General features: G+C 41.1%; 1 protein-coding gene across 4 annotated transcripts in view; it reads left to right on the top strand.

Annotated features, from left to right (window-relative positions):
- Positions 1-12,198, top strand: part of apc (APC regulator of WNT signaling pathway) — a 47,532-nt gene that overhangs the window by 7,279 nt on the left and 28,055 nt on the right. Inside the window, exons 2-4 of one of the 4 annotated variants that reach the window (XM_084047359.1) lie at positions 7,501-7,653; positions 8,497-8,544; positions 12,106-12,178. In XM_084047359.1, the coding sequence (XP_083903485.1) occupies positions 7,519-7,653; positions 8,497-8,544; positions 12,106-12,178 (256 nt within the window). In that variant the 5' untranslated portion in view covers positions 7,501-7,518. Of the gene's footprint in view, positions 1-7,500; positions 7,654-8,496; positions 8,545-10,304; positions 10,465-12,090; positions 12,179-12,198 lie in introns of those variants that run through there. The other 3 variants (XM_084047358.1, XM_084047360.1, XM_084047361.1) reach the window with 3 other exon arrangements.

Here is a 12,198-nt window from a genome sequence, read left to right as displayed (position 1 = left end):
GTTAGTATGTCTGCTGTATTAAAGTTACAACTATTACTACATTGTCCTACTCTTATTAGTAGTAGTAGTAGAAGAGTAGTGGCAATATTACTACTAGAAGTAGCAGTACTATACGTAGTGTAGCCATGGTCTTCATAGCCATCTAAAGTCTTTTTTTGGAATGGTTTCATCCCTCTTTCATTTGCATGCAAGAACACAACCCTTTCTCGCTTTCATTCATTCCTCTCTGCGACCATTAACATTCTGGTCATTTACTGGTAGCACCCACACAGACTTTTACAAATCGATAGCAGCTAGGCTACTTCTGGTTGCAATAACATTGTTAGTAGTAGCAGAACTAGTAAAAGTCATTAATAGTTGTACTAAGGGCAGTAACGAATCTGTATTGTTAGCATTTTTCCATTTTTCAGTAATTATTATTAGTTGTAACAACGTAATGCAAGTAGTAATAACAGTAGTGCTAAATAGTATTAATATAACAGTAATAGAATTAATACTGACAGACAGTATTAACATTGTGAGTTGTAGTAGTGCTAGTAGTAATAATAATAATAATAATAATAATAATACCAGTACTACTAATAATACTGGCATTAACTGACCCAGAGTAAGTAAACCTAGTAAGTCTCAGCATTAAAAACCATTTGATTTGTAAAAAAGAAAAGAAAAAAGGTTAGAAATACAACAAAATGCATTGTTTGCTTTGTCATTTGCCTCTTTCCTTTTTGATGATGATAATAATAATCATTATTATTATTCCTTATCACTGTTACATTTGATATTATTTTTATATTGTTTGTAGGCTACTGTTTATTATTTGTTTCTGTGCCCGCTCACCTACACTTATGTTGTTAATCCATGTACTGTGTTATCTATGGGAAAGTTTACTAGGCAAAAGGGGGAAAAAAGGAGTGCATTAAGGCTTGAATGTCCTCCTCAGCTGTCAAATTGTTGTATTATATAATAACTTGATGCGCGTTGTTAAATAAAAAAATAATCCCAACCCATTAGACTCTCCTCTCCTTTCCTCTCCTCTCCTCCCATTGGCTGAGCCCGCGGTACCACATGACCCCTGTCTCTCTCTGTGCCGATGGTTAGAATAGAGAGAGAGCTAGAGAGGGAGAGATAGAGAGAAGTGATGGATGCTGCTGATCTGGCGATGGGGTAAGAGATCTCCTCCTCGTTCGTTTTCTTTTATTAAATGCATTACCCCGCTATGGTCCCTTTTTTTGGGATGGAGGGATGGAGAGTCCGTGGCGGACGGAGGGATAGACAGATGGCACGGGGCAGAGAGAGACAAAGGGATGAGTGGTTTCTCTCTCTCTCTCCATCTTTGGTGAAAGGAGGTTAATGGATTCAGGGAGGGAGAGAGACAGAGGGAGGGGTCGCCGTGGCGATACTCTCTGGTCTCCCCCCCCCCCCCCCCCCGTCTGTCTGTCTGTTGCCGAGGAGAGAGGGATGAGAGAGAGAGAAGAGGAGAGAATCAGGGGAAGGGGGGATGGGTGGAAAAAAATGGTGAGTGGGGGGAGGTGTGGATCCATTCACTCCAGTCTCTCTGCAGTCTGATCGGCCTTTTGCTGCACTGTTACTAAGGAGGTTCTTGGAAGCGCTTGAATGTGCTTGATTCTATGGCGTCCGGGAAGGCTAGGCGTTCGATTGGACGGGGGGGTTAAGGTGGTGTTGGATAAAAAACCTAGGAAGTCTTTTTAAATTTGACATGCAGAGAGGGGCAGTGTCTGAGGGGACGCCATTTGGTGTTGTTGAAACCAGACATTTGAAGTGCTTGATTTTTCCTGGTGTTTCTCTGAGTCGAGCATTATAAGTGCTGGGGATGCTTTGAGGAAGTGCTGGAGAATGCTGGAATTTCATGGCCATTTTTTGGACCAGATGAGACATATATGACATCTTCCTGTTATGTGCTCAGATGACATCACTAAGTGAAGTCCTCGAAGGTGCTTGATAATGATTAATAATTGCATTACTTGTTTGGGCAGTGAGAAAGTGCTTGGCTGTTTTGCGTCGATGTTAGAGGTCCTTGATTGCTTGTGCTTAGTTGAGTCTATATCGTTGATGGAGGTTTCCTTGAATTTAAATCATATATATATATATATATATATTTAAAATATTTGCGTTAGTCACATAATTATATAAATATAACCATAAATATATATCTAAACATTCTGAAATGATGAATGTTATTATCTCGTAAATACAAAGGTATACTGAAATAGTGAATATTATTAAATTGTATGTATATTATATAATTAAACATTGCATGGTATTAGATTAATGTAATTTACATTACGTTCTATCATTATAAACCCTGACATCAGACTCTATTTTCATTCAACCGACAGCTACAGTCAAATTCAAAATGGCCGTTCTCTTCTCTTCTCTCCGTATTACTAGATTGTTACTATACTATATCGCTGCCACTGTTACTACTAGTAGTACCACCACTACTGCTACTATTGTTGTTACTACAACTACTCCTGTTACTTCTACCATATGGCAAACTGTTTGAGCATGTATTCCCTGTCCTTGATATCAGACCTCAGTTCGGTCAATGTCGGCACTAGTTTTTACTAGTTGAACAAAACATCTTGCAGTACTAGTAGTCACTCTTTTTTCAGCAACTAGTGACACTTTTCTAGAGCATTAGCAGCATGAAAGTCCCACCTAGTCAGCTTGTTGATGTACTAGTAGTGGCCCTCTGGACTGAACTAGTAACACAGAAAGTCTTACTCATGGATTGAAGTTCTCAGTCGCCAAGACTGATTTCAGTCATTTGGATTCCATGGAAGCCAGCATGTCTTCTATGGAAGCATGTTGCGCAGCAAAAACAGCCGATCTACAAGCTCTCAATGCGTCTGCGACGCATTGAGAGCTTGTAGAAAGGCTATTTTCGGTTATTTTAAGATTAGAGCATTTGAAGTGCTCAAACTAGCAATATGTTCAGAAGCATCTTCCAGAATATCTTAATCGTCTCGGATATTTAATATAAAAGCAACGGTTAAAGCCTGAATCTGTGAATTTGTGTTTTTGAACCCGTTGGCAGTATGTAGAACAGCAGGACCAACATTACTAAAGCATCCTAATTGTACATATTGTGTCATATCGGTGCTAGTGTGTGTGTGGGGGGGGGGGGGGGGGGGGGGGGGGGGGGGGTCCTTTCACACTGTTTCACAAATCGCACATTAGGTTTTCAGCCGTGAGATAAAATTTTGCTTTAATCCATGCTTACTACTGGTTACTTTAGTGAGCGGCAATAGCTCTGACATCATGTTAACTAGTCAAACATGGATTCAGCTGTAGTAGCCTACAATTTTAGCCACTATTTAACCCATTAAGACCTGAGGCCGATGTCAAGACCCCCAAAATGATGTATTTGGCTGCGGATCCCCATCTCAAAATATTTTGTTCCAGGGACCCTCCAGAAGCAAAGATTTAAGTTACAAATGTTCGCTTTAAAAATATATATATTCGAAGATTTGCACAAATCTCCACGATTTAAGAAAAAATAGCAGATCTACACCGAGCGGCGGCACCGAGTGCAGCGCTATGAGCTTGTAGATCTGCTATTTCTGAATAGTCAAAGTATAAAATAATGCAAAATGTCACCGATGCTCTCCCGGTATTAATGGGTTAAATGCTCAAACGACTTGTCATACTACTAAAGATGCTACCACTACTACTAGAATTACTACTACTACAATGCCAGCCCTAATAACGTATCATACTATTATTACCACTACTGCTAGTAGTACTACTACTACTTCATGTACTACTAACTCCTATTACCAACACATGATCATCACAGGACACACATCACTACAAATACTATGTAATCGTATCAACGATGCAACATGAAATTAATTTTACACACACACACACACACACACACACACACACACACACACACACACACACACACATACACACACACACACACACACACACACACACACACACACACACACACACACACACACACACACACACACACACACACACACACACATTCAGTGTTTGTTTTTTTCAAAGCCACTGAGAGATGAAACCAGGAGCTCTCTGTCTCCTGAGACACTGCTGTTGTCCTAGTATTAGTAATATACTACTAGATACAAAAAGGACAAGAGTATTAGTAATGCTAGTAGCAGGAATAGCACTACTAGTATTAACCCCCCAAACTAGCAAGCGAACAGAGCCTTTAGTGTGGCAGTCCAGCCCCCCCAGGCCCCCCCCCACCCTGTGGAACTCTCTCTCCCAATGGAGATTTGCCATGCTCCAACTCTGGACTCTTTTATAAGGCTGCCTTGAAAAGACACCTGTTCTCTCAGGCTCATGGCAAATAGTTTTGGTTGGTTGTTCATTGTTTTTGACATAAAGCGTCCTTGTTCGTGAACACATTTTCGCATATTTTATATTCAAAAATAGCAGATCTACAAGATCAGTGCCGCTCTATGAGGTTGTATATCTGCTATTTTTTGTAGTATAGCCAAAGAAATCTTAAAATGACACAGATGGTGTCACTGGTGATGGCCTGCCAGGCCAGGGCATGGCAGGAAGTTTGTCCCTTCCCCAAAACACCTTGGGCAACGCTCCAAGCATCCCAGAGACTCCTCTTCTCCCTCCTGGCCCCCCCAAGTGGAATGACCTACAGTGACCCCTCTGAGCCAGGACTGCAGACTCACACTGACTCCCCATTTTACACCGCAGTCTGTAAACTCACTGTCTTAAACCATTAAAACCGGGAACCGGGATCTGTGTAACCACTTTAACCATTATTTTATACTTTGGCTATTCAAAAATAGCAGATATATATATATCTGCTATTTTTTAATAGTCAACATATAAATGGATAAAGTGGTTAAAATGATTGTTGAACTACTTTTGCTGAGGACCCCCTGGAACCCCCCCTCCCCCCCCCCCCTCAAGGACCCCTGGGAAAAAGGCCTTTGGGCTGTCTTTAGTAAACTTCCTTTCTTCTGAAAATTCTGTTTTTAATCATGACAACATTTCAGGTGAATTAGAAGATTTGTTGTGTTAAAACTCATAGACCTTTTCCATTCCTCTAGGAATCCTTGGTGAAATATGTAGGCCTGTTGCATTAAAGGGGGTGGGTCCTTTTTCTACCTGCAAGGTCTTCTTTTTGAGATCTTGTGTATCGGGGACATGGGTTGTTATGTATGGGGGGATTGATATACATTTTTTAAGGTTAGGGTTAGGCATATTGTTTTGTGAGGTTAGGGTTAATTTTAAGCGTAGTTTTTAGGAAGTTAAATGTTAGTGTTTAGACACAACCTAGGCGACACAAACCAATGAAAGAGTCCCCCTCCAGCAGGTCGAATGCACATCCACATGTGCTACTTTTTATCCAGCCCCCGTTGCAATGTTTGGATGTGTGTGTGTGTGTCATCAACACCTGAACTGTCCCTGTCGCAAACTGCAATAATTTTATCTACCTCTGAAACGGTGAAAAGAATGTATATACCATCGCTGTTTTTATTTTTGGCTCTCTAGTCCAGTGGTTTTCAAACTTTTTCATGTGAAGGACCCCCAAAATGATACGTATTTGGCTGCGGACCCCCATCTCATATTTTGTGACCCCGTTTGTGTCCCCCAAGAAGCAAAGATTTGAGACACATTTTCACGATTTTTCATAAATGGCATATATACAAGCTCATAGCGCGGCACTCGGTGCCGTGCTATGAGCTTGTATATCTGCTATTTTTGAATACCCAAAGTATAAAATAACTAATTTAGCTGGGGACCCCCTGGTACCCCCCCAAGGACCCCTGAGGGTCCCCGGATCCCACTTTGAGAACCAATGCTCTAAGTGGCTCTACCCATGTGCAGCACTTTGTTTTGAGCACAACTATTATTTTACGGCGGTTCGCATCCAGCGTACCGCCACACATTCTTCTCCGGAGTATTGTATTATCAGCTCTATTTATTGTCTATAATTAAATCCTCAGAGTTATTACTGGGGGGCTGCCAAATCTTTGTGTAATAGGAACTTTTTTTTGATACATTAATCACTTTATCCCCAGCATCCCTATTCTGGGGAGGAAATAGACCACCGAAATCTGACATAATTTACACATCCTTGGTTTGTCTACCTGGTTCGCGGTTTTCCACCCCCATTCTGAATCCTATTGACGTCTTTAATATCGCGTCAAATAAGAACTGTGTTCCAAAAATAAACAAGTGACCCCGGCGGTTTGACTCTTATGGTTATGAAGCATCAACTGACGGTGAGAAAACGATAATGTTACTTCCGCCGAATTAGTTACATTTTCGCCAGAAACAGACTGTATCAAATATAAGTGACTGACTATCATAAACGATACAGAACCTCCTCCCTGACAATTATGCCGAGACAGTTTGTTTATTTTTGTACCACAATTCTTATATGAGACGATTCTATGATGACCCAATGTTATTCTTCATAGCGAAATTACTTTTCGAACCTGGGGATGAACGAGTGACGTCAGGACTTCGGTGGTCTATAGCCAATCTACAAGCTCACAACGCCTTGTGAGCTTGTAGATCAGCTATTTTCAGGCAAAGAGGTTTGGTGTGGGGGGGGGGGGGGGAAGTAGACCAAGTACAGAGGTGAAAGGTCAAGTTTACTAAGCATTGACCGTTTTAAGTGTTTAAGTGCCTGAAAATACTCGTTAACATGGATCCAACCTGCATTGATGACAGTAAGGTCAAACATGTCTATGAAGCTATCTGCGAAAAAGTTTAATCTGCAACACAATTATATACAATATGTGTGGTAAATGGTGCATTTATATAGCGCTTTTATCCAAAGCGCTTTACATTGATTGTGCCATTAACCCATTCATACACCGATGGCGGAGGAAACCGTGCAAGGCACCAACCTGCTCATCGGGAGCAATTAGGGGTTCAGAGTCTTGCTCAAGGACACTTCGACACTAACCCCAGGGGCAGGGACGTGCACAGATAGACTCTAGGTGGTGCTTTACAGCAGGGGTCTTCAACAGGGGGTCCGGGACCCCTAGGGGTTCCTCAGAGTTACTACAGGGGGTCTGCCAAATCTTTATGTGATATGATTTTTCTTTTTACCATAACCACTTGAAACCTAGCATCCCTTTTCTGAGGACAACTTTAGCCAAAAATAGCAGATCTACAAGCGTTGTGGGCTTGTAGATCGGCTATTTTTGGCAAAGAGGTATAGGTGTAGAGGGAAAAAAGAGCAGACCAAGTAAACAAAAAAAAGTATAATTTACTTGAGACCTGCCCCTCAAAATGTCTGTGCACGCCACTGCCCAGGGGAGCGCCCCAGTCCGGGATCGAACTGGGAACCTTGCGGTTTTCCAGTTCACTCTACCCGGCCGGCCACTCTACCCCTGAGCCACTGCCGCCCACTGCCGCCCCTGCTTCATCTCTCTCTCTCAGCTAGGGGGTCCTTGGCATGTAAAAAAAACATTGAAGACCCCTAATAACCCATAACCTCTGTGTGTCCCGCAGGTCAGCAGGAAGTAGAAGATGTGTGCTGCGTCTTACGATCAGCTCCTCAGGCAGGTTGAGGCGCTGAAGATGGAGAACTCCAACCTACGACAGGAGTTACAGGACAATTCCAACCATCTGACCAAACTGGAGTCTGAAGCCTTTAATATGAAAGTGAGTACCTGGTAATACTGTTGACTGTAGGCATGTAACGATTCACTTCACTCAAGTCACGATACGATTCGAATCTTGATTGACAATATGATTTTTCATAATTTTTTAAACACAGACATCTGCCAAAAAAAACTATTAGTATTTCTCTTACACAAATCCAGTATTTTCTTCTCTTTTATTGTCTGTGGAGAGTATGTTTTCGTTCTTGTCCTTCCGTGTGTCCGTCCGTCTCAGCCAAGCTAACATTGGTCAAGCTTCACGTGACAATATGTTGTCACCAATGCTTTTGATTGGCTAGCGAGACGCATGACGAAATAGAAACCTATAAATAGGTATGTCACTTAAAAAAATCATTTATATTTTTTGAAGTGAGCTTCCATCAGCCAAGCTAACATTGGTCAAGTGACACGTGACAATATGTAATATAAATAGGTAAGACAGGATTAATCAGGAACAGTACTGGCGGAGACATTTTCTATTTATTTTTTTTATTTTTTTACAATATTGTGTTTGATCTTATCCTCTTTTCAATGCAGTAGCAAATGACTGAAAACCTTTTTTTTTTTAAATCAATTTACTTACAAAGATCCTGTATTTTCTTCATTTTTTCCTGCTGTTTCCGTCGCGATACATTTTTTATTAATCGATTTAAATTGCAACCAGTTTGAATCGATTTTAATCGATTTTACGATAAATCGTTACATGCCTACTGTTACTACCAGTACTACTACCATTACCACTGCTGCTAGTGTTACTACTGCTGTAGCTACCACAGTACTATCATCACTGCTGTTAACGCATTGACTGCCAACATTAAAACATCGTTTTTCATCCCCATGCCAGCGGTTTTTACCTTATTTTGACGATCCACGGAGACCCACGGGAACCACGGTGTGTACACAGATGTAAACAATGGGTGTGTGGGGGGAGGGGGGGGGGGTCTCCTCTATTCACCGGAACAAAAATGTTGTACTAACCGGTCATTTTGTTGCTATACCGGCCGTTGAATAAGGCTTGTTTTCTCAAAAAAAGAAAGAAATCCTACAGCTACATGTGTTTTCCTACAACTGATAACATAGGAGTGGACGGAAGGGGATTTTAAATATATATCAATTTGGGGGTTTTGAAAGGTTTTGAGAACTATCATCACATAAGACTATAGAGCATTGGTTCTCAAAGTGGGGTCCGGGGACCCCCAGGGGTCCTTGAGGGGGTTCCAGGGGGTCCCCAGCTAAATGATTTTATGAACCAAATGGACCCTTATGGGTCTGTAACTCTGAGAGTGTACAAATGGAACCAAATGGACCCTAACGGGTCCATTTGGTTCCATTTGTACACACTCAGTATTAAATTAACATTGATTATACTATTTAAATTGGGGTCCCAGAGATAGAAATGCCATTAAATGGGGGCCCGCAGCCTAATGCATGTCAAACTGGGGGTCCTTGAAATGAAAATGGTTGAGAATCACTGCTAGAGCCTTAAAAAATCTTCTCTTATGGGGGTCCCTGGCTTATCTTTTCAAATGGGGGTCCGTGGGCTAATAAGTGTCAATTTGGGGGTACTTGACATGAAAAAGTTTGAGAACCACTGCTCTAGAGAAGTGTTACACGCTCGTTCTGTTTTTCAAAGTGACGGGTCAGCAGTTAATTATCAGACTGGATTTAGCACATTGATTAGTTCTTGCGAGCGTTTCCTAATGATATGTGCTCTGCTTTGATGTGTCGGTCCGTGTGACGGGTGATGCTAGCAGTGACAACAAACTGAACAGTTCTGGAAAGTATCTTAAGTACGTCAGAGATCATGGCTTCGTTCACTGCACTGCTGACAGCGCTTCAGTTGCGCTACATATTATGATACAGTTTCTGTGTCCAATGATGTGCACTGCAATGTTAATTTGTTTGCTGTAAACATCACGCAACAGTTAACTGCGTTAAACCGTTCGACATCCCACGTGTACAAGAAAACGGCTATAACTAACTATAGCAAAGTGACCCATTATCTTAGCCGGGTTAGAAAGGTAAAATACGCCCGATGATAAAAAGGGGACTGATTTCTGTTCAATTAAGTTCTATCCATGTATGAACAAACGACATGAAAGTGTTCAAAATGACATGCTGGTGGAACTCAATGACACCCTCCCTCTCCAAAGGGCCTCGTGAGTCGTGAGACTCGCACAACAACAAGATTCGTTGTTTGAGACGCACACACACACGATTAATGTGACTGGCTTGTGATTCATTGTCTGTGTGCGCCTGCGTTCGGCCGTCCTCCCATCCCATCCCCTTCCTGTATTTTTGTGTTCGGAGAGAAGAACTCAGTGTTTTTTTTTTGTATTTTTTTTTTCCTGTTGTGTTGACCTGGTGACATCATCATTCATCAGTGTGTGTGTGTGTGTGTGTGTGGGGGGGTGTTCAAAGGTCTTACGCACACACGCGCACACACTCATATTGAGAGTTAGCCCCGTCACACAAGCTAGCTATTGTGTTGAAAATAGAAGGGAAATGCTTTTATTTCCGTATGTATGTGGAAATGCTGGCTTCCTTCCTCAGGGAGGAAGAGAAAGGGGGAGAGGTGTTGTCTGGCGTTTTCATCGGGCGGTTGACATTCGCTCTGCATTCTGGACGACTAGTAGACATTCTGGACTACTAGTTAGACTACTGACAGAATACTAGTAGACTTCCATGAGAGTAGTTAGGCTGAGAGTACGTTCACTCTGGCTTCTCACTCAGCTCCTGAATGGACTTGAAACTTTACAAGAGATGTCGATTTATGGACTTGAAGCTTTATAAGAGATGTCGATTCATAGTGGTGAGTAATACAGTTGTCATAACTCTTTAACACCATTAAGTCCAGGAACGCATAGGCTACTGTGTCATTTTAGTTATAACCATTAATTTATACTTAATTGTTATCATTCAAAAATAGCAGATATACAAACTCGTATCTTGTAGATCTGCTATTTTTGGAAAATCTTGGAACATTTTGTGCAAATCTTTGGATACATATATTTTTTTGAAACATTTTTTACTCAAATCTTTGCTTCTAGGGGGTCCCTGGAACAAAATATTTTACAAATGTTCGCTTTAAAATATATATATATTCAAAGATTTGCACACATTTTCACGATTTTTCAATAGCAGATCTACAAGCTCATAGCGTGCTATGAGCTTGTAGATCCGCTATGTTTGAATAGCCAAAGAAATCTAAAATGGCACAGATACTTTCCCGGTCTAAATGGTTTATATTGATTAGTTCCAATAAGCGTTTCACCCCTACAGTAGGGCGCTAGTAGATCGGCTTCGGAGGAGTAGCTTTAGCAGTAGTAATACTAGTATCTGTAATAGTAGTCGTAGTACTAGTGGAAAAGTACTAGTAGAATACGGTGACTCTTGATTCGATTCTTGGATCCTGGCTTAGTGTCGGAAGTGTCGTTGGTCCTTGAGAAAGACACTGAACCCAGTGTTGCCACCAGGTCCGCTTATAGTAAGCGACTTTGGGCTTGTTTTTCTGTAAAGTTGCTTGTTAATATTGGTAGTTGCGGTCTCTGTTGTTTTTGGGCTTGTTTTTAAAGTGTAGTGAGTTGCTTATTTGGGCTTCATTCCTAATGCTGTTTAAACCAGTGGTTCTCAAACATTTTCATGTCAAGGACCCCAAAATGTATTTGTCCGTGGGACTCCATCTGAAAATATTTTGTGCCAGCGGGGGACCCCTGTTCAAGATTATTATTAGTTATATTGTATTAACATACTCTACCATACAGATTGGACAAAATAACATTTTATTCACTGAAAGAAGTTCCATAATAGAGCTTTAAGTATGGGTTTTAAAAATATTCAATCAATGAAAAAGTATTAAAGCTGCACTATGTAACTTTTCTATTCTGCCCCGGGAACCCGGTTTCCTGTGTAAGTGCTGACATTTTAATAGAGCCTGCCTGCTTGCTCAGGGGATAAATTGAATCTTGACCATCAGGTCAAAATTCGGGTCAGATCCTGTTTCTAGGTGAGACGTGACCTTTGACACCATCTAAATGACTCAATAGGAGAGCAGGGAGTCAAAATATAATCACCCCAATTGTTATAAGTTATATTGTATTAACATTAACATTCTCTACCGTACAGATTGATTTAAGAAAAGTTACATAGTGCCGCTTTAACAACAGGTTTTGACTAAATAACTGCATTGGATCCATTGGAACACAACTTTATTTATTTTGTTTGGACATGCAAGGTTTCCACCCGAAGGTGACGATATATATACTGGATGTATTAATATATAAAGTAATTAATATACTCATATATACAATCTTGTATATCATATAGATTTTATGTACAGTATATACTTTCATTGTTACCATCGATGGTATTACATAAGCAAAGAGGGATGGACTTTATGTCGCCCCTGATGCATCACTTCCTCTTCCTGTCGTTTCAGGAAGTCCTCAAGCAGCTACAGGGCAGCATCGAAGAAGAGCCGAACGAGGTGCCCAGCCAGTCGGAGCTGCTCATTGATCGACTGAAAGGCGAGTACACAATACATGAA

This window comes from Gymnoscopelus microlampas (genome assembly GCF_963454915.1).
Source record: "Gymnoscopelus microlampas genome assembly, chromosome: 21".
In the NCBI taxonomy this organism is placed as follows: domain Eukaryota; kingdom Metazoa; phylum Chordata; class Actinopteri; order Myctophiformes; family Myctophidae; genus Gymnoscopelus; species Gymnoscopelus microlampas.
This window is presented reverse-complemented; position numbering and strand designations above follow the sequence as displayed.